The sequence below is a fragment of the Cucurbita moschata genome, unplaced genomic scaffold (assembly GCF_002738365.1).
Source record: "Cucurbita moschata cultivar Rifu unplaced genomic scaffold, Cmos_1.0 Cmo_Scf00038, whole genome shotgun sequence".
NCBI classification, from domain to species: domain Eukaryota; kingdom Viridiplantae; phylum Streptophyta; class Magnoliopsida; order Cucurbitales; family Cucurbitaceae; genus Cucurbita; species Cucurbita moschata.
In genome coordinates, this window is record NW_019268554.1 from 1,336,664 (window position 1) to 1,361,347 (window position 24,684).

Sequence of the window (24,684 nt, forward strand, 5' to 3'; positions counted from 1 at the left end):
AAAAAAAAAAAAAAAAAAAAAAAAAAAAAAAAAAAAAAAAAAAAAAAAAAAAAATAATAATAATAAATAAATAAAAGAAGAGGAATGTACCAAAGAAAATTTCAGCTAAATAATGTAACAAAATAGTGATGGTTTTCTTGATATCACAAAAATAAAAGATCGACCACTAATATCTAATCTGACAAGAATCAATTTTAAGTATATACATCACAAGGAATCAAAACATTAAATGGGACAGTATCAAGCAAATACATCACAAGGAATCAAAACATTAAACGGGACAGTATCAAGCAAAAACATCACAAGTAACCAAAATGCAAACAAACAATTACAAATATTTAATGTCAATATACAAATATCAAAACAAATCACAATAAATTAATAAAATAAAGAAAAAGGGAATATGAAACTCCACTAAGATGACTGATTAAAGAACACATACAAAATTTGGCAGACCACATAAAAGCAAAAGGCAAACAATACTTCAAAAACAACACTAAACAAAATTAAATCGGGCAGATGCATCACAAATAATCAAAATTCAAACAAACAATTTTAAAGATTTAGAATCAAAATTCATAAGTAATCAAAATGCAAACAAATCACACATATGTAGAATCAATATACAAATTGAACAAACTGTAATTAAAAAGCATCCCACCATCTTCCAACTCATACAAGTGGAGATAATAAAATGGGAAAAATAAAAGGGAAAATAAAAGTTTAATAATAAAATGAAAAGACCGTATGTGTTTTGAAAAAATCAGCACACGACTGGATCATTGCCTTTTCTTCCTTCAATATTGTACAAACAAGCCGTAAGTGCTAAAAGATGAGATATGAGATACTGTCCTGTATTATCAATATATACCACAGCTTATTAACTAGTATAACTGAAATTTGATTGTTTGTTATTGATGCAACATTTGAGTTGCCTTCCATATATGCAAGAACAATAATCTAGTTTTCACTTGAGGATACATAATAAATAAAATAAAAACTCACATAAATATCAGACAAAAGTCATAAAAAATAATCTATAATTTTCATAAGAAATCAAAATACTAAACAAGACCCTACCAAGTAAGAACATCACAAATGATCGAAATTGAAACAAACAATCACACATATTTAGAATTAATGAATAGAGAACTATTGAATTAATGAAATTCCACTAAAATTACCGATTAAAGAACTTACAGACAAAAGTTACAAGAGCACAAAAGGCAAAAAGCAAACAATACTTCAAATTCTTAGTAAACAAAATTGTATCGAGCAAAAAAATCAATAACAATCAAAATCCAAACAAACAATTTCAAAGATTTAAAATCAAAATTCATAACCAATTTTAGAGATATTTTACCGAGTAGAAGCATCATAAACCAAAAAATCTACAAACAAAAGTCACAAGACAACCTATCGAACAGACAACATGCATGAAAAAATAAAAATAAAAATCAAACACTTCAAATTCAAAATACAATGAGATATGAAAAAAATGTAAACAACATGAACAAAGACATCACAAGACATAGAAAGAAAAAGGAAGAATATATAACAAATAACTCAGATTACAGTTGCAAGTGGAAAAATATGATTGACAAAGTAAACAATATGCACAAAAAGAAAGAGAAAAAAAAAACATAAATATCACAAATAACATGAAAAAAAAAAACGAAAGAAAAAAATAAAATATTTCGAATTCAATAATAAATGAGATTGTTCTGAGCAAACCCATCACAAACAATCAAAATTCAAATAACTAATGACAAAAATTAAAATAAAAATACAAATATTAAAGTAAACTATAATAAATTTATAAAACGAAAGAAAAAAATGGGAAGGACAAGACAAACTAGCAATTAACGAAATTCACATACAATAAAAAACCAACCAAAATAAATTATAAAAAAATGAAACCCACGAATCAAAGAACACCCAAACAAAAGTAACAAAAGCAAAAAAACAAATAAGCATATCGAATGTACTACAAAACGAAATCGTACCATCATAAGTAATCAAAATTCAAATAACTATAAAACAAATTTAATTTTATAGTAAACAAGTATTTATCAATCTCCAGAGGATTCGGCCGATAGAAGACTCAATAAAGAGAACACGTAGGCCGAAATGAGAAGGCCAAACTTTCTTTTTAATCAACCATTAAAAATATTAGAATATCATAAAAAAATTCTATTTAAAATATAGATTAAAAAATTAACAAACAAAAATATGATGGACAAATCAAACACTAAAAAATATGCACGAAAAGAAAAAGGAAAGAAGAAAAACAATCACAGTTCAAATTCTATATTAAATAAGAATTATAGAATCATAAACAAGCAAATTACAAATATCAAAACGTGCAACAAATTTTTATAAAATTAAAGAAAAAAAAAAGGAAAAAGAGAAAATTCCTTTGATAAAAATACATGCACATACAATAAAAAAAAACAAATCAATATAAATAAATTAAAAAACAAAAAAAAACAAAAAAAAACAAAAATCAATAAACCATATCAAATATAATACTTAACAAAAATGTAACATTAAATAAAATCAAAATTCAAATGAACAATTATAAAAATTTAGGATAAAAATATAAATATAAAAATGAAAATGAAGTAAAAAAAAATAATAATAATAACAAACCATAAAACAACTCAAATTCTATTGAAATTACATAAAAAATCACCAGATGCAAAAGAAAAAAAAATGTATATCTTATCCATCATTATCTTATAGATTAAAGAACAACCATCTCAAAAGCAGAAATTTAAATATAAAAAAGAACCAAAATACTAATCACGTCAAATATTATAAGTAATCAACATTCAAAAGAATAAACCATCAGAATATTTAAAATCAATATACTCACAAACCCAAATAAATTTATAAAATTAAAAAAAATATTTCAAAACATGGAATTATTAAAGAAGACAGCTGATAAACTCATAAATAAAACACTTAAAATTTAATATTAAACGAGATCATACCAAACAAAAGAATCATATAGAATTAAAATTCAAACAAACACAAACCATCATAAGGATTTACAATCCATATACAAATATAAAAATAAACCACAATAAAGAACGCACACACAAAAGTCATAAGAGAAAAAAAAAAAAAAATTTACAATCCATATACAAATATAAAAATAAACCACAATAAAGAACGCACACACAAAAGTCATAAGAGAAAAAAAAAAAAAAATTTACAATCCATATACAAATATAAAAATAAACCACAATAAAGAACGCACACACAAAAGTCATAAGAGAAAAAAAAAAAAAAATTTACAATCCATATACAAATATAAAAATAAACCACAATAAAGAACGCACACACAAAAGTCATAAGAGAAAAAAAAAAAAAAATTTACAATCCATATACAAATATAAAAATAAACCACAATAAAGAACGCACACACAAAAGTCATAAGAGAAAAAAAAAAAAAAATTTACAATCCATATACAAATATAAAAATAAACCACAATAAAGAACGCACACACAAAAGTCATAAGAGAAAAAAAAAAAAAAATTTACAATCCATATACAAATATAAAAATAAACCACAATATTACACACTAAAGTCATAAGAGCGAAAAAAAAAATATATATATATAAAAATAAACCACAATATTACACATTAAAGTCATAAGAGCGAAAAAAAAAAAAAAAAATAATAATAATACTAAAAGGAAGTATCACAGAAATCAAATTTCAAAGAAACAAGCTAAAATCAAAATACATTTAAAAAAAAAACACAATAAATCTATAAACGAAAAAAAAAAATAAAAGAATGAGAAGGGAAAGTTGCAACCCATTCAATACACAAAAATCGACTAGAATTATAAATTAAAGAACTCAGAAACAAGAGTCACCAGAGAGAAAAATTAAACACTTCAAATTCAATATTAAATGAGAACGTACCAAGTTCGCACACAAGAAATCGATATTCAAACAAACAAACACAAAAATTTAAAATCAAAATACAAATATACTAGAAAAGACGATACCAACCACTTATATCACAAGTAATCAAAATTCAAACAAACAATCACAAAGATTTATAATCAAAATACTAATTTATGAAATGAAAGAAGGAAAAAGGAAACACGAAACAACAAACTATTAAACAAGACGTGAATCTTAAGGGTATTGTTTTGAATATAAACCACAAAAGCTTAATAATTAGTATAACAAGAAAGATTAAAGTTTAATCTTTAAATAAAACACTTACTTGTTTGAAAACATTAGTGCTCAACAAGATCATTACCTTATCTTCCTTCAGTGTTGTAGAAACAAGACGTGAACCTTAAGGGAAGATAATGTTCTGTATATAATCCACAAAAGTTTAATAATTAATATAACAAGAAAGATCAAAGTTTAATGATTAAATAAAACACTTGTTTGAAAAGATTCGTGCACGACAAGATCATTATTACCTTATCATCCTTCAGTATTGTAGTAACAAGACGTGAACCTTAAGGGAAAATATTATTCTGTGTATAAACCACACAAGCTTAATAATTAATATCACAAGATCAAAGTTTAATAATTAAATAAAACAATTACTTGTTTGAAAAGATTAGTGCACGACAAGATCATTACCTTATCATTCTTCAGTATTGTAGAAACAAGATACTATTCTGTATATAAACCACAAAAACTTAATAATTAGTATAACAAGAAGAGGAGCAATAATCTAATTTACATTGGAGAATACAGACAAAAACAAAGGTTCGAATGTACCAAAGAAAACTAGGATCAAGCAAACAAAACTTGAAGTATCAAATCCTGGGCTCTTTAAGAATCAGAAAAAACACAATAAACATAAGATCACGAATAGAAAAACAATAAAAAAAAATGTTGATATCACTAAACCAATATCGAGTGATGAGTTGTGTGGTGGTCCATATTCAGTGGATATAACCTGCAATTAGAACACAGTTAAATTAACATAATATCGAGGAACTAACATTAACCATTAAAAAGAACTAAAATATTTTATAGCATACTGCTATTTACAAAATGTCAACTATAATTATAACTATTTAATTACTAAATAATACCATTTTCTCTAAAAATTTACAACAAAGTAGGTAAAAGAGATTTTAAGCAAGCTTCGAATAACATAATCTACATAGATTTCAGTAGTGGGTAAAGTTGGCACTCACAGATAATATAGATGGTCCATCTTTGAATTTCTTACGGCGGTTGTGACTTTGCAAATCCGTCTTTAATAGCAAGAGAGTAACAGATTCGAGTTGAACATATGACATGAACAAACAAGGCTATATGTGGCAAACAAAACATCAATACAATAAAAGACATCCTAGCACCATCATATTTACAAAATTATACAAAGTTGTAACAATTCGTCCAAGACCCTTCAAGCACACTAAATGTTGATTGTTTTCTTGATCATCATAAAAATAAAAGATAGAAACTATCAATAACCAAACAAACAAAAACCATTTTCAAGATATTTATAGAGGAAAAAAAAAAACTTAGAAAAAAAAATAGAAATATCAAAATACTAAACCAAAGAATTCACAAACAAAATTCCAAGCAGAATCATAATAAACATCACAAGATATCAAAATACTAAACAAGACTGTACCAAGCACAATTAATATAAAATACAAACAAACGACAAAGATTTAGAATTAATCTATAAATATTAAAATAAACCACAATAAATTTATAAATTTTTTTTAAAAAATAAAGTATTAAATAATAACCAAGAATGAAACTCACTTGAGATTATACATTAAATAACTAATAGCAAAAGTCAAACAAACAAAAAAAACATTTCAAATTTAATAATACTAAACAAAATTCTATTGAGCAAAAGCATCATACTCAATCAAAATTTAAACAAACAATATCAAACATTTAAATTCAAAAAATATATAAAATTAAAAAAAACCACAAATATCATAAGAAATCAAAATGCAAACAAACAATGTCCGAGCAAAAATATCACAAATAATCAAAATACAAACAAAACAATTAAAGAAAAAAATGAAGTATTAAAGAAAGTAGCAAATCATTGAATTAATGAAACTCCACTAAGATTACAAATTAAAGAACTCATAGCATGAATACTAAACAAAATAGCAACATCAAACAATCAAAACTCAAACAAACAAATGTCAAATATATAAAAATAAATTAAAAAAAAAAACCACAAACATCACAAATAATCAAAATACAAACAAACATCAAACAAATGTCAAAATCAATATATATATATATATATATATATATATATAAATTAAAAAAAACCCACAAACATCACAAATAATCAAAATACAAACAAACATCAAGTAAAAATATCACAAGTAATCAAATACAAACAAACAAAATTCAAACAAGAAATGTCAAAGAATCAAAGTTCAAACAAGTAATGTTAAACATTTAAAATCAAAATATATAAAAAGAATCCATAAACATCACAAGTAATCAAAATACAAATAATCATCAAGAAAAAACATCACAAGTAATTAAACACAAACAAACAATTCCATCACAAATATTTTACCAACCACGATAAGGTATGAAATAAAGTAGCAAACCATTAAAACTAAATGAAAAAAATGTATTAAATAAAGTAGCAAACTAATAAATTAAAAAAAAAAATCACTCACATTGCAAAGGAAAGAATTCATAGTAAAAGTCATCAAAGCACAGAAAACAAAAAGCAAACAACACTTCAAATTCAATACTAAACAATATTGTACCGAGCAGAAGCATCATAAATAATCAAAATTTAAACAAATAATGTCAAAACATTTAAAATCAAAATATATAAAAAAGAAACCACAAACATCACTAGATATTAAAATACAAAGAAACAATCACCAAACTAAAACATCACAAGTAATCAAAATACAAACAAAACTATTACAAAATTTTAGATAAGTTAGGAAAAACAATATGTTCCATCTAGAAAATTAGATAATTTTTCTATGCAATGAAATCAATTTACTACAAAGTGCATGAGACAATATTATCGACGTCTAACCAATTAATATTTTATGAAATTGTTTATATTGTTATCCACGATATATCATATCTCTATTGAATGTGAAAAACTTGTCCAGAGAATAAAAATACACACGGAATGCTAACTGGAAATTCATATCTAGGAGACTTGAAGAGTTTCCTCTGTATCAATCCAATCAACATTATTTAAAAGGTAGGTTAGACATTGGTAATAGTTATTTTCCAAAAGCCTAAGACATGAACGATAGAGAGCAACATTTATATATGATAGCACATTCCAATATACTCCTGTTTGTATATTGTTGAGGTTAAAACAAAAATATTTCAAATTCACAATAATCATGTACCTTCTTAAGTTTAAGAAAAATGGCAAGAAAATAAGGGAATTCCATGGAAATTAAAAATATCACGAGATGAACTTCTGCAATTCTCTCATTCATTATATCAGAAGAAAAATACCCCAATAAAAAATCAGCAAAATAAAACAAGGGGGCATTAATCCGAAGAAGCAATGAAAGACGTACCAATAATTCAATTCAATGTCGAGCAGTTTCCAGAAATTGATGTCCAAAATTTAAGCAGCCCAAGCAGAATCGAAAGCAATAGGAATTAAAATCTGAGGAACAAGAAATTCACATGATCTCCCCTGTCATAAATAGCAAAAGCATTCAACTGTATATTCACATCATCTTCCCTATCACAAGCAAGAATGAAAATCTTGATGAAAACTTAAAAGCCGGGCAAAAGGATTTCACCTCATTTCCAACATGATGATATGTTGGGTTCAGCATTCCCCCCTTTCCCCTGTTTCGGACCAAACCCTGCTGATAAGGCCAACTGTCTAAGTATCTCAGGCCATGTTAAAGGATTTAATTGTTGCTGTCAGATGCATATGTCAAAACCCGAAGCATATGCCTGATAAAGAGTGCCAACAACACAGCTTGATGGTGAATAAAGAACCATATAAGAAACATGGATAAACTTTAAGAGCAGTAATAACCACCAACGAGCCTCACCCCTTCAATTATTCGCAGATGGCCAACAATTCTCTGTGCCTGTAAAGGAGTTTATGTTCTAGAACAACAACGTGTACTTCACCCAATAATCTCAGAACTTCCATAACAACCATAAAAAATGAAGTATTGGCTGAGCATTGCAATAATTCTCCGTGCCTGCAATGCAATACCAGTTTTAGCTTCAAAATACCTTGAAAAATTACACGGTGTTCGGCCATTACAAATGATCATCATGGTAGCTCTACCTTACCAGATATCTCTCCGAACTTTTCTGCACGTTCAATCAGGTGAGACTTAGCAGACTTGAAATCCTCATTTTCCAAAGCCGATGTTCCAGTTACATACCGCATGAACAAATCACAGCCAGCAGTCAATGATATTGGAGGTGTATCCCATGACCGAGGAAATAAACAGACAGATGAAATGAATTAGAAGTTATTCATTACCTGTCAACTGAAAGCATGCAAAGAACATCCATTCTTTGTATGAACTATTTTCTATATAAAAAAAAAAATTGTACACCACCTCGATTTCGTACATAATTCATTTCCTAAAAAATGCATCCATCTACTTATAGTTCAAGTACCCTCATGGTCGTGCACCCACTTAGACACAACTTGCAGACCGAGGCATATAAGATGATCCAAACGAATAACGAGAACATCCAGAGTAAAACGCAAAACGGATAACGATCACATCAAGTGAAACATTGTAGGGGCAATAAATGATAAGTATCACAAGGCAGATTCAAAAGTCAGGTTACAGATAAAGAAAATTTTAAGACAAGAACTTATGTGATCGTGAAAAGCTGAAGAAACTCATCAAGAGTAAAAGGCCAAAGGCCAAGAACTACCACGCCTAGAAATACACATAGCAGTTCAACATTCATATCATAGATCATTTCCTACACAAATATTCATTTTTCTGAACGGTTTCTTCAGGTCAATTTTCTCAAGTAAGTTAACTTCAAAATAGAAAATCAAATAACTACAAAAAAGGTAACTTAAATTGGCAGCAAAACAATCTCACAAATTCCACTCTCAATCAATGCTAAAAGAACGAAAACAAATAGAACACCTAAATTAAAGGCCACAAGTAATCACGTGTAAAAAGGTAAACAAGTTATTCTCGGTCACTTCGTGCAAGGGGAAGAACATTCTTGATAGTCAATGAATTTAAACAATAAAGGAAGTTAATAGAAACATGAACCTTTAAATAACTCCAGATTTTGTAAAGAGACATGATTGAAGGTAACCCTTGCTTGACACAGCGAACTCCATGAGTTCCAGGTGTTCATCCTCTGATTCCTTAGCCATTGGGCGAGCAACGACCCTCTGATTGGCAGCTTTTTTAAGTCTTGCTACTTATCTTTTCCTGCACAGTGCTTCCTTTTGTCTAATTCTCTCAAACTATATAGATATACATTTTGGGGAAGTAAATCACTTAACTAATAAAAGAAGCAGAATACAATTAGATATTACTTGAATGTTAGCAGGAAAATTTTGGTTATTTCATACAATTAGATATTCCACTGATTTAGACTAACAATATATCGTATCTCTGTGAAAGCTTGTTCTTTATATGGTCATGTTTTCCAGAGAATGAACAGTTTTGTCTAGACCGATCCAACCAACAGGGAGGTTGACATGGTGATAGTTATTTTTCAAAAGACTAAGACATGAACGACAGAGCAAACATTTATATATCATAGCACATTACAATATACTCCTGCGTTACAAGGCAGATTCAAAAGTCAGGTTACAGATAAAGAAAATTTTAAGACAATAACAGTTAGAAGAACTTCCACGCCTAGAAATACACATAACAGTTCGACATTCATATAATAGATAATGTCCTACACTGAACAGTTTCTTCATGTCGTTCAGAATCTTCATGTCAATTTTCTAAAGTAAGTGAACTTCAAAATAGAAAACAAAATAATTTAAAAAAAGGTACAGTAACTTAATTTCCACTCTCAATCGATGCTAAAAGAATTAAAACAAATAGAACACATAAATTAAAGTCCACAAGTAATCACGTGTAAATAGGTAAACAGGTTATTCAGGTCACTTGGTGCAAGGGAAGAACATTCTTGATACTCAACGAATTTAAACAAAAAGGAAGTTAATAGAAACACGAACCTTTTAAATAACTCCAGATATTGTAAAGTTTCGTGATGAAGAGACATTATTGACGGTAATCCCTTGCTGGACAGAGCGAACTCCATGAGTTCCAGGCGTTCATCCTCCTCAGCAAGTTCCGTTGATTCCTTAGCCATTTGGCGAGCAATGGCCCTCTGATTGCAGTTTTAAGTCTTGCTGCTTCTCTTTCCCTGCGCAGTGCTAGACTATATCAGTTTATGTAAGAAGGAGAAGAAGAGGATCAAACTAACCGTAAGAAGAAGAAGAGGAAGATCAAACGGAGGAGAAGAAGGCCAATGTGACCGTTGCGGAAATCGCAAACACTCCTCTGCTCTTTTTCAATTCCAAAGCTGGAAGAATGGCTAATTTATAGACCTAATTTGTGTTTTTTTTTTTCTTTTATTTAATTCTTTCATTTTCATTCTTTTTATTTAATCAAAATTCAAAGCTAAAAGCCCAAATATTAACTCATGATATTTGGAGAATATATTTAAATATTATAATCGGTTAATTTTTTTTTTCCTTTATTTTTTTTGTGTTATTAGTAGTATATTTTATCTAAGAATTTTTTTTTTAAAGTTGTTAGTAATATATTTTATCTAAAGATTTGATTATCCGTATATCTTATTTTATTTACAAGATTTAATTAGTTATATATTTTTTTCTTATAGGTATGAGCGGACATGTTTTCTTTTTATTTATTTATTTCTTTCTTTTCAATAATTTTTTTTAATTGATAAATTTCAATCTCCAATATAATTTAGATTAAAAAAAAAAGATAAAACATAATAATAGATCAAAAAATTATTAAAAAAAAGTTATAAAATGTTATATTAAGTTCAACCTTATTTATAAAAACACACCATTTAAAAATATCTACGAAAACATGTAAATTAAAATTGGATATTTAAAATTATAAAAACTAAAATAAAATTATAGTGGGAGGACGAGATTTAAATTTTAATTTAAATTTTATTTATTTAAAAAAATATACAAGACTGATGATGAAATTATCAATATAGTAATTAATATCTTATTTATTTAAAAACATTTTAAAATTTTTAAAAATGTTTCAAAAATAACTTTAAACTTTGAATATTATTTAAAAATTATTATCTTTAAAAAAGTTTCATTATTATTTTTTAAATAAAAAATATTAAAGGTTTCATTACTGAAGAAAAAAAAACATTTATTGATAATTTTCGAATATTTTCATATTATTTTGGAGAATTCATTTTAATCCATAGAAGTTTAAAAGTGTTTTTGAAATTTTTTAAAAGAAAAATTAATGAAAATTTTTAAATAAAATATTAATCGTCTCCGTCCAATATTACTTATAGTATATTTTGTAATTCCTTTTTAAAATTAAAATTTAATTTAATATAATTTATTATTATTGTTGTTATTATTATTATTTTTAGTTTAGGAGTGTTGTGGTAATTTTTTTTTAAGATAAAATGTAAGTTTTTTTTATTTGTTTCATTTTTTTTATTATTATTAGTTTAGTAAGAAAAATAAATTAAATCCAGACATCGCGGTTTCTTGATCCTTCGGGCATGAACGCAATGTGTGCAACTCCCCTGAGTTCTTCAGCTAATCTCTAACTAACTCTAGCTTCTGCTTCTAGCGGGGAAGACGTAGCACAATTCGTAGCCACCGATCAAAACCCATTTCTTAAATCCCACTATTTCTTCGAGTCTCAATCTATAATTCTCCAAATCCGCAACCAAAATCGATAAAAGTTCATGTCATTGCCTGGCAGTTCGTTTGATCTTTGAATTCAGAGTAAATTGCTCACAGAATTCGATTGAAGCAAAGCTATGCTTGCCAGAAGGCGTTTAGCGGAGCTGATAATCGGTTTCAATTCGGAAACTAGGAGAAGAAGAAGCCGATTGTTGTCGAGCAATTCAGGGAAGAGATTTGCAGCGGTTTGGGGAAATGGAGATTTCGGGAGGCTGGGGCTTGGAAATTTGGATTCTCAGTGGAGGCCTGTTGCGTGTTCTTCCTTTGATCGCGAAATTCTCAAGGATATTGCATGTGGTGGTGCTCACACTCTGTTCTTAACAGGTCTTAAACTTCTCTTCTTTCGAATTTTGCGGCTTATATGAGATTGTTTATGGGATTTGTAGTGTTTTGTATCTGTATCTATTTGAGGGACATTGTGTTACGTTTCGAGTCCCGCAGATGTTGAGAGCAATCTCCTATGTTTTGTTGGTGAAAATTGTGAAGATGTCAGCTGTGTTCGAGTAAAAGCTCACAAATTATCCCCCTACTTTGGCAGAATCTGGACGTGTTTATGCTACTGGTCTTAATAATCTTGGGCAGCTGGGAATCCTCGAGGAACAAGGCTATTGTACTGTATGTTTTCTCCCACTCGATCACCATTATCTATGTGTGATAGTTTTTAGTATCGATATTCTGCGCCTGAAGTAATGGTTGATCCTTAAGTCTTTGTTTTAGCTTTATCTTGTTGAACACAACTCTATTAACACCAACCAATCGAGAAGAGATTACAAGACACTCAGTGCTTTTGATTTCTTGGGATGAAAACCTTGGTAGGTTGGAGGGGTATTTGTAGTAGAGGTTCAACAATTTATTCCTAAAATATCTAACTATTTATTCATAAAATACCTTAATTTTTTTTCTGAAAAAAGTAGGTATCTTTATTTTTAGAATACCTAAATCATTTTCGTAAAATACATAGACAACGAGTTCATACAATTATTGGGCTAGTGATGATATTTTAACATATCTTTCCATCTTTCTTAATGTGGTCTCATGTTTCTGGGTTTTACTTGTATTTTTTTAATTTTTCTTTTTGTAAAGACACTTTAATTATCACTTATCAGCATGGCGTCTCGGTGCAGGAGCCTGTTGAAGTTAGAATTCAGAAAGAAGCTGTTCATATCGCAGCTGGTTATAATCACTCTTGTGTCGTTACAGGTTTGCTCTACATTCCACTTGATTCGAGCGAAGACTAGCCTTGAACTTCATTCAGAAGTAATTTGTAATGGTTTGCTAAAGACCATAGTTAGCAACTTGTTGAAGATAGGACACAGATGAATTTGCTTTATTGAATGGGAAGAGTTGTCATAGTTAGCTTTTTGTTGGGTAGGGCTCAAAAGATAGGACACAAATGAATTAAGTTTTGGTCCTAATATAATCTCAATTGGTTATTAGATGTAATTGGCTGATTATTTTTTATATCACAATACAAAATATCATATCCTGCACATTTCATAAAGTTCATATTGCATCCGTTCCAATAGCATAGTTGGATCTTATGCCTCAATTCTTCTAGAGCTATTTTGAGGAAAGTCAACTCTATAGGAACAGAAGCATTTTGGAAGAGGTTGATAGATAGATGTTCTGGAAATATTTTGGACATTGTGGGTTTTGTCTCCCTGTGGTCTTTTTTCAGTAAGAACTTTTGTAATTATAATTTTTCCACCATTTATCTAAACCGAAGCGATATTTTTGTATTCCTATGATATATATTTTAAATTGTTGTCTTTTGTATATTTCTTTGGAAGTTCAAATGTCATACCAAATTTAAAGAATTATTGTTACATTAAGTTCTTCAAAACGTTCTTTGATATCCTTCGGATAAAAGCATCTAGGTAAAGTATTATTATACAACATGCACTAAAAATCGACTGGCATCTCTGGGCAATAATCTTATCCGAGCAACTCATTCTTCATATAACTTAACTGCTTCTGGAAATTGCGAATACTATTAATTTTCTGATGTATTACTCAAAAAGGAATTAAGCAATAACTTTTCTTCTCTAGCTTCATTTGTTGACTTTATATTTTAATTCTTTATAGCTGATGGAGAACTGTATATGTGGGGGATGAATTCAAGTGGGCAGCTTGGTCTTGGAAAGAGTAAGCACTAGATTCTGAAAATTTTGTCTTACACTGTATATGTGGGGGATGAATTCTTATGCAAATTAATGTTTTTGTAGGACAGGTTGTTAGACAATGGAATATGAAAGAATGAAATAGCCTAATCTTCTTAGTTTTTCTTTTTCGTTAATGGGTTAGGGTGGGGTTGTGAATTTATTCGGTACAACGTGGTTGTTCCCTTTGTAAGTCATAATGTTATTTGTTTTTAGTAGATAATCATGAATATTAGTTGTCCATCTATAACCAGTCGATAATTGTGTTATCATTGTTTTGCAATTCTATTTATTTGTTGTGGTTGTCCCCCTGGAGGTGGACCTTGTATTTCTTTCCTTGTTTGAAAGAGAAGATAGTGATAGACCCCTATTGCGAAGCTTTATTGTCGTTATGTGTTGGTAACTCCGAAAACAAAGCATGTTGACTAGGAGATATTTTAGAGGGACTCAAGGAACCTAGTTACTTAGTAACTTCTAAAACAAAGCATATTGACTTGGAGAAGTTCATCTTATGGCTCAAAATCCAATTATATGTCATAAGGAAAGGTATTTTGGTCGATGAATATTTCATACAGGAAATGACTGATGCAGGTGTAATATGTATTATTTATCTTTTGACAATAGATTAAAATGCCGATTGCTTAACTATCGTACTTTCGAAAGGGTTGTTTTCCATTTTTTTTTTGGTCATTATAATTACGATTATTAGTTGTCTATATTTATGTCTCTATGGTTATGCTACAACGACGCGCTAATAATTTTCTTTGCTAATTTTTAGTTAGTCTTTCATGACAGGAATAGATAAATACTAATTTTCTCCATCTCAAACTCGGTTGTACTGTTATACAGGGTCAGCGAAATCCGTATGCCTACCTACTAAAGTAAATAGCTTAGATGGGATCGTGATTAGGAGGGCTGCTTTAGGTTCAGACCACTCGATGGCTGTTACTGGTATAAATATCCTACCACATTTCAGTTTAGTAGTTTTACCGTTTTCATGGCGTTTCAGTGAATTTGTGATATTATATTTTTCTCGATGTTTATATTTTTCTTTTCACCAGATGGAGGTAAAGTCTTAAGTTGGGGAGATGGACGATCAGGAAGATTGGGTCATGGCCACGAGTCATCATTATTGGGGTTTTTAAAAAGCACCAGGTACTGTTAGATTCATACTGATCTGTGATCCCTTCTTCCTTTCTCATTTCCCCTACAGAAAAATAAAAGAAGAATAAATCGGCGTTTGACCAAACATTTTTTGAGCATATAGGTGTATAAACTTATCGACTTTGAATCTTCTCATCTAGATTCATGATGCATCATAGCATTCTTTGTTTCTTGTGTTCTTATGACATGTATATTTTTTTTGTAGCGAATATACGCCCAGGCTAATTAAAGAACTTGAGGGGATTAAGGTAATCTTTCCATAGTGAGCTTTCATCCATCATCTTTAGGTTGCCAATTTTTTTAAAAACTTTTTTTTTTCAGGTTAAACGGATTGCTGCAGGGATGCTGCACTCAGCATGTGTAGATGGTTGTTTTTTTTCTTTCTAAATTCTTCTATGGCAAATGTCTGTTTCATTGTTGCTTCTTTTGGCACATTGTTTTGCTAATGTTTAACAAACTTAGCAGAAAATGGAGCTGTTTTCATATTTGGTGAGAGAGCAACAAACAGAGTGGCAAGTTCCAATTTTATGTTTGTCGAGTAAAGCTACATTTTGCTTGATGTTCTTGCATTTAAATTATTAATGGTATGATACAGAGCTTTGGTGATGCAAACAAGGAAACAACACCATCAATGATCAGCACGCTTTTGAACTGCGAAGAAGTTTCCTGTGGTGGTTATCACACGTGTGTCCTAACAAGTAACTTTATCCTTTTTTATTATTTCGAGAGTTGTAATCATTCCTGCCACTGATGTGTAACTTCAGATTTTTTCTTTTATCTGAGCAAATTATATATAAAGGTCGTCATAAATGACTTAGTATAGTTTGTCTGATATCTTTGCTGTATTCTTCTATGGTTTCATTATGACAACAATAAAGCGAAGTAGCCGGTGTTCTTAGTATGTACATGTTATGTGACAGCCGTGTGCATACAGAACGATCTAATTTTCACAATGGGGTGCTCATCCTCGGTTTTAATGATGGATGACTATATGATTTCTAAGTCAAGACATGTAGTACTTGAGATTCTGAACATGGCCTCATCTTTGACCTTTTTGTTTCTTGTTGTAGAAGGTGGGGACCTGTACAGTTGGGGTTCGAATGAGAATGGCTGTCTCGGGAATGGGTATGCCTCGCTGCAATAATATTCTGTAGTTTGGACCTCTTTTCTAATTTTGAAGGCTCGCCGACTAAAATATTGTGTTCGTGATATCTGGTTATTCAGGTCCACGAGTGTCTTTCATCTCCCCGAAAAAGTCGAAGGTCCCTTTTCAAAATCTCCCGTAAGCAAGGTTGGAGTTTTATGGTCTTCCATCAGGATTACTTGAATGATTTTATCATTTGGAGACAACTTCAATTTTATCTAGTTTGAAAACTACCTCGTAGTTTCTTTCTACCTATATTTTTTATTGTCTGAAAAGGGCAAAATAAAGAGAAAATTTTCATATGTGTGCTAAGGACAAAATGCCAAAAGAAAATTTTTATTGTCTGACTTGTTTGATGTTTTTTATATTCATCCTGTTCAATGTATTTAACAATCATATTTCACAGGTATCTTGTGGATGGAAACATACAGCAGCAATCTCAGGTAATAATATTTCAGCGGTCACCAAAGAAAACTATTTTGTATTTTCCTTGCAATATTAAAGGTAAAATTTGGTAAGTTTGTTGTTGAATCAGGTGGTGCCATTTTCACGTGGGGCTGGGGAGGTTCCCACGGAACGTTTTCGGTGGATGGCCATTCGTCTGGGGGTCAGCTGGTATGCTTCTCTTGCATTTATTTTCTTGTTATCTATGCTGCTCATTTGGATTTACTATGCTGCTCATTTGGATTTACTATGCTGCTCATTTGGATTTACTATGCTGCTCATTTGGATTTACTATGCTGCTCATTTGGATTTACTATGCTGCTCAATTGGATTTACTGCTGGATTTGTTTAGAGTTGGTCGACATTTAATGTGTATGCTTGAAATCTACGGTTTTGTTAGACAATCTATTGCCGTTGGAGATGGTTTCATTTGAAAATACTAATGACAGGCACATGGTTCAGTGGCATTGGATCTCTGCCCTGAACGTACTTATTCTTTATATGATCAAACGATCACTTCTCTCATTCATTAGTTCAAGTACAAAGAAATTATTTACCGAAGGTTTCGAGATTTAACTGTGTTCTTATACCTCTTCTAGCCCATGTTATATGTTTCAATCTTGTTCGAAACGTCCATTTGATAGCTATTTTTGTCTTCAGTTTTCAGTTGGTATAGAATAGATTTGTGTAGCTCTCCATTTTGTTCTTTATTTGGGTGTTTTTCTCGTTAAGAAAAGGAACTATTTGCTTTTTCATGTCGAATTCTGTGACCACACCCAAGCCTACAGCTAGCCGATATTGTCCTTTTTGGGTTTTTCCTTTCGGGTTTCCCCTCAAGGTTTTTAAAATGCATCTGTTAGGGAGAAGTATCCACACCCTTATAAAAAATGTTTCATTCTCCTCCCCAATTGACGTGGGATTTCACAATCTACCCCCCTTTGGGGCCCAGCATCTTCGCTGACACTCGTTCCCTTGTGTCCACCCCCCTTCAGAGCTCAGCCTCCTCGCTGACTTATTGCATGGTGTCTGGCTCTGATACCATTTGTAACAGTCCAAGCCTACTGCTAGTAGATATTGTTCTCTTTGAATTTTTCCTTTCGAATTTTCCCTCAAAGTTTTTAAAACGCGTCTGCTAGAAAGAGGTTTCCACACCTTTATAAAAAATGTTTCGTTCTCCTCCTCAATCGATGTGGGATCTCACAAATTCTAAATTTAAGATTTCAGCCACCTACAATATTTGGTCCGAGACAACATTTAGGACAATCTTGAATGGTTTATACCCATAAAGGATCTGGTTTAATTGTAGGGACATGGAAGCGACGTTGACTATGTGAAACCGACAATGATCGACCTCGGAGAGAATGTGAAGGCAGTACAAGTCTCCTGTGGGTTCAACCACACTGGTGCGATACTCGAGTACATGTGAGAGTTTCAAAATTTGACCACACCAGTACAATAGTAAAGAGGCTGTGTTCATAATTTTCGAGTCGAAATTATAATATGTTCGTTCATGTATATAATAAATACATCATTTCCTGTTTAAGGCAAATAAAACTGTAAACTCTATATATGTCATGCTTCTGGTGTGATGAGAGTGATGCCCAAATCTTAGGATATTTATTCAAACATTCAATTTGGCATTGTTCTTTGCAGCTCTAAGTTCATAATGTTCGTCACATATTCTCTCATTTACTTGACATTTAAGCATTATGTTCTATTTATTTTCTGAGTTTGATATGAAGATTCATTTTTATTCTTCTAATTGTGACATATATTTGGATTACTCTATAATAGAGCGTTTTGTAGTTCCAATATCCTATCTATATCACCCTCTTTTCGAGAAGCTCTCGGAAAAAGCTCGAGAAATCTATGGCTACCAAACCAATGGCCCGCTTTGGCTTCCATGCTTGGTCGATGACTTTCTCTAGCTCAAGTGGCAGCTCGAGAAAGAATCCAATCAAACACAACCACAAACAGAATAATCATCACCATCATCACCACCACCACCACCACTACCATCTTCCATTTGTTTTGTCCCGACACTTTTTTTCTTCCAGATTTGTCATAACTTAATGAAAAGATAACTTATTGACTAGGTCACTCTTGTTCAGTTCGTCTTGTTCTTCATCCTTGATGAAAGACATTGTAAGCGAAGTAGTCAGTGGTCTTGGTGTCGATACAAAACATCTCGTTCTTTCTAAACTTTCTTAATAACGTTAATTGTCACGTCACTTTTTGACTAAGCTAACAAATGGTTGACTCAACTCACAGACTGAGCTAACGAACTTCAACTTGTTGATTTGAAATTCAGTTGATTTGAAATTCAAATATACCTAAAAGGGTTTGTCTAAAAAGGTTCGATGGTAGTATTTTTACTTAAAAGGGTTTAAAAAGGTTCGATCTCGTATAGCTCGAAACAAATTTAGCCTATAAATTTTATACATATATATATATGATCTTCATCACTAAATTTAATCAACTCGAACACAATTTAGTCGATAGCTTATTTGGAAGTACATTTTTATTTACTAAAAAATAACATTTTAATATTACTTGAAGGTTCTGATTCATTTATCTGTAAAGGGAAAGCTGAAAGTGTAAGGGTAAATAGGGTTATTCATAGGCATTTGACCTTATCACCTTTTATATTAAGATTACCTTTTCTTATTTAGTCTATAACTCCTAATTCAAAATCACACCTAAAGAAATTTGTTCTAAATTAATAAAAAAAAATACACTTATAATTTTTCTAAAAAATATTTGTTACAAAGTTTAGTTAATAGTATTTCATTAATACCTTCGACGTTTTAAAAAAGTTAAAAGATACTTTCTGTTAGTACTACGTTTAAAAAATATCCATAAAATTTAAAAAGTAGCATTAACTCCATTTACATTTATAAAGGAGTTCACAACAATTCTTGTCGTTAATATACGGACTAAAATTGTCTATTGACATCTCATAAATTATCTCCAAACTTTTTTATATTACTTTTGAAAGTTCATGAGTATTTTTTAAACATGTTACCAACCGTAAGAGTAATTTTTATTTTTTTTTATAAAAAGTTGATGTTTTTCAAAAAGTTTATAAGTATTTTTGAAGTTTTTTAAAAAAGTTTAAGGACGTTAATAAAAAATTTTAAAATTTAATAATATGAATAATATATTGAACAAAGGTGTATAAAAATTCTAAAATATATTGAGATTTCGGAAAGAAATGTGCAGTTTGTCTATTTTAGTTTAAATTATAAATTTAATACAAAGGTTTAATTTATGTTTATTTGGTCTCTAAAATTTAAAGAAAAAAAAAAACTTACACTAAATTATTAAATTTATAAATTTGTTTCTAATAAAAGATTCTTAAATTTATAATTTTGTGCGATGTTCTGTTAATATTATATTAGGGGTATATTTGGAATTTTAAATTTGTAAAAGGATAAATAAATCATTAGAATTCTTCTATTAATAAAGAAAAAATGTTGGATTTATTTCCCTTATAACTTTGATCAATCTGTTTTTTTTTTTTTAAATTTAAAATGCATTATTGTCATTTATTTAATTATAGAGTAATTTTTAGTGTGAATAATAATTATTGATTAATTTGTGATATAACATTAAAAAAACATTATACACTCGTAAGGAATGTTTTGTTCCCTCCCAACCAAGTTGGAATCTCATAATTCACTCCCGGGAGAATCTAGCGTCCTCGCTGGTGTATTGCCCAGTGTTTAACATTGATTCCATTTATCAATATAAATCTCCAAAATTTTTAATTTTATCGATTTCAACTTGATTCTCTAATCATTATAAGCATATTTTTCTAAAATTCGGGGGCGTTACAAAAAAATATCAATAAATATTTACGACTTGATTGAAATTAACAGTGAGCTATCGGGTATTTTAAGAATTATGAAAAAGTAGATCGATTTAGTCGTTTTAGTTATTCTCCATTTGGTAGATGATATTTTAGTAGCGTGTTTTCAAATAATTTCTTGAACTTTCTTGGTTCGGACTTAGTTTGAGAGCGGGTGGTGCTCGTTCGAAATATTTCAACAAAAAAAACGAAACAAAAACAAAAATAAAGGGCTAGAGTTGGCAATGCATGCTAAACCATCCACCAACATTTGTTTGCTATTCTTGAAAACCACACAATTTCCTGTTACTAATAAGGAAAAAGGAAAAGGAAAACAAACAATTTCTTTGTCTTTTCTCCTCTCTTCCCTTTCCAATTTTCCCTTTTTCTTCATCTCTTCTCAATTTCTTCAACATTTTAACCTCAAACCCATGGAGTTTGCATAAAAACAAAATACGTCTTTCTGTTCGTTTAGTGTTCCAATCAAGAGACTCGGGTTTGTGTTCGTTCTCCCATTTGTGCACTCGGGTTTGTGTTCGTTCTCCCATTTGTGCACTTTCTACGTTATTACCTTTCATTTTGGGAAGAATACTTATAAATGGTAAATTTTTTCATAGTAAGACGTCCCGTATTGGAATCTCTTGATTGTCGCCAACGGATCAAATTGATATTCAAACCCATTTCATATTTGATTGAATTTTATGGTACATTGTGTTGGAACCATGTTGGGTCGTGTGCTGAAAGTTCAAACCCTAATAATTTAGGTTTGAGAATTAGTTTTATAGAACCGGGAAAAAAATATAATTTTGAATTTGGTGATTTGAATTAAAAAAAAAAACGTGTTGGCCATTAACAATTCTTGTTCATGGCTCCAACTACTTGGAAGAAACTGATTTCATCTATTTCTTGAATTGAATATGTTTGATTATATGAAAAACCATGTTGGATTTCATTCTTTGTCGGAATCTGATCGGAGATCGCGATTTGCTGCAGCCATTAATGTGGTCTAAGTCCGATAATAAACCGGACGGATCTGAGGTACATGCGTATGTAAATTCGATCAATATTCGGAGTTTTATCAGAATGAAATAGGGCTCGATCATGCATGAGATTGTTGAATTAGATATGTTTTACATGATTATGAAAATTATTGATGATCATCGTCTTGAATTCAGATATTTAGCAACTCATCAAAAGGGGAAAACGATTGTCACGGAGGAATGAACGTAAACGCACCAAATTTCGTGAAAAATCCTCCGGATTCTCTCAGAAGAATCGATCAAATCGCCAAAAACGGCATAAATTCCGGGAATCAGACGGCGACGATGAACCACGAGTTTCATTCCGGGCAGGCAGGGGGGTCGATTGCGCCGATTCCGAGCGGTGCACCTGCAACAAACATGAAGAACATCAACAATAACAACAACTCTACTTTCTTTCCGACGAAGAGCGGCTGCGATGGCATGGAGACGCTAGGAATGGTGATTAAACCGCACACAGGCGGGGATGTGCGATGGGACGCTGTGAACATGGTGTCGAAAGGAGGCCAGTTGAATCTGAGCCATTTCAGGCTTCTGAAGCGGCTTGGTTATGGCGATATCGGAAGTGTTTATCTGGTGGAATTGAGAGGAACTGATACGTTTTTCGCCATGAAAGTTATGGACAAAGCTTCATTGGCGAGTCGGAATAAGGTTGTTAGGGCACAGACGGAGAGGGAGATTTTAGGGCTTTTGGATCATCCATTTTTGCCGACTCTGTATTCCTATTTCGAAACTGATAAGTTCTATTGCTTGGTTATGGAGTTTTGTAGCGGCGGAAATCTTCATTCTCTTCGTCAGAAACAACCTAACAAGTATTTCACAGAAGAAGCTGCCAGGTTCATGTTCATGTTCATATCATCATTTCCGATTCTTCGATTCTTAATTTGAAAACTCTTGGATTTTGCTTAATCACAAGTTCTTGATTCATAATTTCAGATTCTATGCATCAGAAGTTCTATTAGCACTCGAATATCTTCACATGTTAGGAATAGTTTACAGAGATTTGAAACCAGAGAACCTGTTAATCCGAGACGAAGGCCACATCATGCTCTCCGATTTCGACCTCTCTCTCCGCTGCTCCGTCAGCCCTACTCTCGTCAAATCCTCCTCCGTCAATGTCAATGGCAGCTCCACCACCGGACACGCCGGCACCAACGGTGGCGGCAGCGGCGGTATCCTCGACGATGAGTTCGCCGTCCATGGATGTATGCAGCCTTCCAACTTCCTCCCTCGCATCCTCCCTTCCAAGAAGAATCGCAAGTCGAAATCCGACTTCGGCCTCTTCGTCGGCGGAGCATTGCCGGAACTCATGGCGGAGCCGACGAATGTTAGATCGATGTCGTTTGTCGGCACGCACGAGTATTTAGCGCCGGAGATCATCCAAGGCGAAGGCCATGGCAGCGCCGTTGACTGGTGGACATTTGGAATCTTCCTCTACGAGCTTCTTCACGGAACAACGCCGTTTAAAGGATCTGGAAATAGAGCTACTCTGTTTAATGTTGTCGGACAGCCGCTTAGATTCCCGGAGACGCCGCAGGTGAGTCTACAGGCGAGGGATCTGATCAGAGGCCTTCTTGTGAAGGAGCCGCAAAAGAGAATCGCGTACAGAAGAGGCGCTACTGAGATTAAACAGCATCCGTTCTTCGATGGAGTGAACTGGGCGTTGGTGAGAAGCGCTATGCCGCCGCACGTGCCGGAGCCGGTCGACTTCTCACAGTTCGCCCGTAAGAAGAGCGGTGGTAGCGGTGTAGGCAGTGGCGGTGGAGCGGTAGAAGTAGCAGCGGCAGGAGCGGCGGCGGCGGCGGCGTCACCTGTGGAGAGTTCTTCGCCTTCTACTGGACGCGATCCCAATTATGTGGATTTTGAATACTTCTAGGCAGGAAAAAGGTGAAAATTTATTCATTTATTTTATAATCTTTTTATTCAGATGAATATTATTATTTTAACATAAATAGTCACATATTTTTCTTTTTTATTCTTTATTCGTATTTTTTCTTTTTTCTTTTTATTTTTTTTCAGTGATGAAGAGAGGTTTCTCTGTGTTTGCTTCCTCTGATTCATTTTTTGTGTAATTATTCACATCAATTATATATTAAAATACAGAACAAGTGTTATTTTATGATTATATACTGACTATTTAATATTTAACAAATCAATTTAAGCATAACTCAAACTCTAATCTTAAATCGATTTAAGATTATATATTCAAATTTTTATCTCCCAGGTTAAAAGTACCGAAAAAAATAATCGTTTCAAAAGAAGTAAATCTGTGCATCTATCTGTCCAATAACCACACGAGCAATGGGTTAAAATTTTATATCTTAAATTGTTTTTATGATATTTCATGTTCATTAGAGAGCGGACGAAGCATTTATCATAAGGGTGTGTAAACTTCTCGCGTTTTAAAATTGTGAGATTGATGATAATACATAACGGGTCAAAACGAACAATATCTGCTGACGGTGAGCTTAGACTATTACAACTTTGGAACTTCATTTGTAAGATTTCAATAAAGTAGTATAACGCTAAAAAGTGTTAGAAATATGAAAAATTCAAGAGGCAAATAGACAATTTCAATAAGTTTATATGAATTAGTCCGAGCAAACATTGAATAGCATAGAGTCATCCCAAAGTAGGATTTACGCGTGAAAGTGTTAGAAATACGAAAAATCCTCACGGAAAATAGACTATTTCGATACGTTCATATGAATTAGCCCGAACAAACATTGAATAGCATAGCGTCATCCCGAAGATAGGATTTCACGTCAGAGAGGTTTTTTCTCAGCCTTGTGAAATGTGTCCAGAAGATGAACTTGTCAATCTTGACTCGATCCTCTATCTGTCTGTCTATGAGCTTGATTAGTTTGTTAACTGCAACTTCATTTGGATTGAATTAAACGTTCCTAATTTTAGGTCTTTGAAGACTCACCATCGTCATCACATTAATGTTTGCTCCTACATCCAAA

The 24,684-nt window shown here is 31.5% G+C and overlaps 2 protein-coding genes and 1 long non-coding RNA gene across 9 annotated transcripts in view; 2 read left to right on the forward strand and 1 right to left on the reverse strand.

The window, feature by feature from the left end:
- Positions 1-10,539, reverse strand: part of LOC111432498 — an 11,794-nt gene extending 1,255 nt beyond the window's left edge. Inside the window, exons 1-6 of one of the 3 annotated variants that reach the window (XR_002708649.1) lie at positions 10,426-10,539; positions 10,175-10,365; positions 8,284-9,407; positions 8,034-8,189; positions 7,773-7,932; positions 7,542-7,663 (exon numbers count right to left, since the gene is read on the reverse strand). This is a non-coding gene — a long non-coding RNA (uncharacterized LOC111432498). Of the gene's footprint in view, positions 1-7,541; positions 7,664-7,772; positions 7,933-8,033; positions 8,190-8,278; positions 9,443-10,174; positions 10,366-10,425 lie in introns of all 3 variants that reach the window. The other 2 variants (XR_002708651.1, XR_002708650.1) reach the window with 2 other exon arrangements.
- Positions 10,540-11,701: 1,162 nt separating this feature from the next.
- On the forward strand, positions 11,702-18,341 carry LOC111432545 (ultraviolet-B receptor UVR8). 4 transcript variants are annotated; one of them, XM_023069477.1, is made up of 15 exons: positions 11,702-12,241; positions 12,456-12,532; positions 13,042-13,117; positions 14,003-14,062; positions 14,926-15,027; positions 15,138-15,231; positions 15,446-15,488; positions 15,562-15,607; positions 15,706-15,752; positions 15,836-15,938; positions 16,311-16,365; positions 16,465-16,531; positions 16,791-16,827; positions 16,920-17,031; positions 17,142-17,346. In XM_023069477.1, the coding sequence occupies exons 1-15, from the start codon at positions 11,995-11,997 to the stop codon at positions 17,260-17,262; spliced, it is 1,287 nt and encodes a 428-aa protein (XP_022925245.1). In that variant the 5' UTR covers positions 11,702-11,994; the 3' UTR covers positions 17,263-17,346. The 4 variants fall into 4 exon arrangements, with proteins under 4 accessions (XP_022925245.1, XP_022925246.1, XP_022925249.1 ...); XM_023069478.1 differs by having other exon boundaries at positions 16,314-16,365; XM_023069480.1 differs by lacking the exon at positions 17,142-17,346 and adding an exon at positions 18,135-18,341 and having other exon boundaries at positions 11,705-12,241; positions 16,920-16,999.
- Positions 18,342-21,076: 2,735 nt separating this feature from the next.
- On the forward strand, positions 21,077-23,671 carry LOC111432353 (serine/threonine-protein kinase AGC1-7-like). 2 transcript variants are annotated; one of them, XM_023069200.1, is made up of 3 exons: positions 21,077-21,174; positions 21,854-22,554; positions 22,655-23,671. In XM_023069200.1, the coding sequence occupies exons 2-3, from the start codon at positions 21,899-21,901 to the stop codon at positions 23,592-23,594; spliced, it is 1,596 nt and encodes a 531-aa protein (XP_022924968.1). In that variant the 5' UTR covers positions 21,077-21,174; positions 21,854-21,898; the 3' UTR covers positions 23,595-23,671. The 2 variants fall into 2 exon arrangements, with proteins under 2 accessions (XP_022924968.1, XP_022924966.1); XM_023069198.1 differs by lacking the exon at positions 21,077-21,174 and adding an exon at positions 21,213-21,716.
- The last annotated feature ends 1,013 nt before the right edge of the window (positions 23,672-24,684 follow it).

What these genes read in the sequence shown, in the direction of transcription:
- LOC111432353 (XM_023069198.1), top strand. Translation starts at nt 21,618, where the DNA reads ATGTTGGATTTCATTCTTTGTCGGAATCTGATCGGAGATCGCGATTTG. An exon ending in ATAAACCGGACGGATCTGAG is followed by an intron (nt 21,717 to 21,853) that starts GTACATGCGTAT and finishes TCTTGAATTCAG; the next exon opens with ATATTTAGCAACTCATCAAA. An exon ending in TTCACAGAAGAAGCTGCCAG is followed by an intron (nt 22,555 to 22,654) that starts GTTCATGTTCAT and finishes TCATAATTTCAG; the next exon opens with ATTCTATGCATCAGAAGTTC.
- LOC111432545 (XM_023069477.1), top strand. Translation starts at nt 11,995, where the DNA reads ATGCTTGCCAGAAGGCGTTTAGCGGAGCTGATAATCGGTTTCAATTCG. An exon ending in TCACTCTTGTGTCGTTACAG is followed by an intron (nt 13,118 to 14,002) that starts GTTTGCTCTACA and finishes AATTCTTTATAG; the next exon opens with CTGATGGAGAACTGTATATG. An exon ending in AATGGCTGTCTCGGGAATGG is followed by an intron (nt 16,366 to 16,464) that starts GTATGCCTCGCT and finishes CTGGTTATTCAG; the next exon opens with GTCCACGAGTGTCTTTCATC.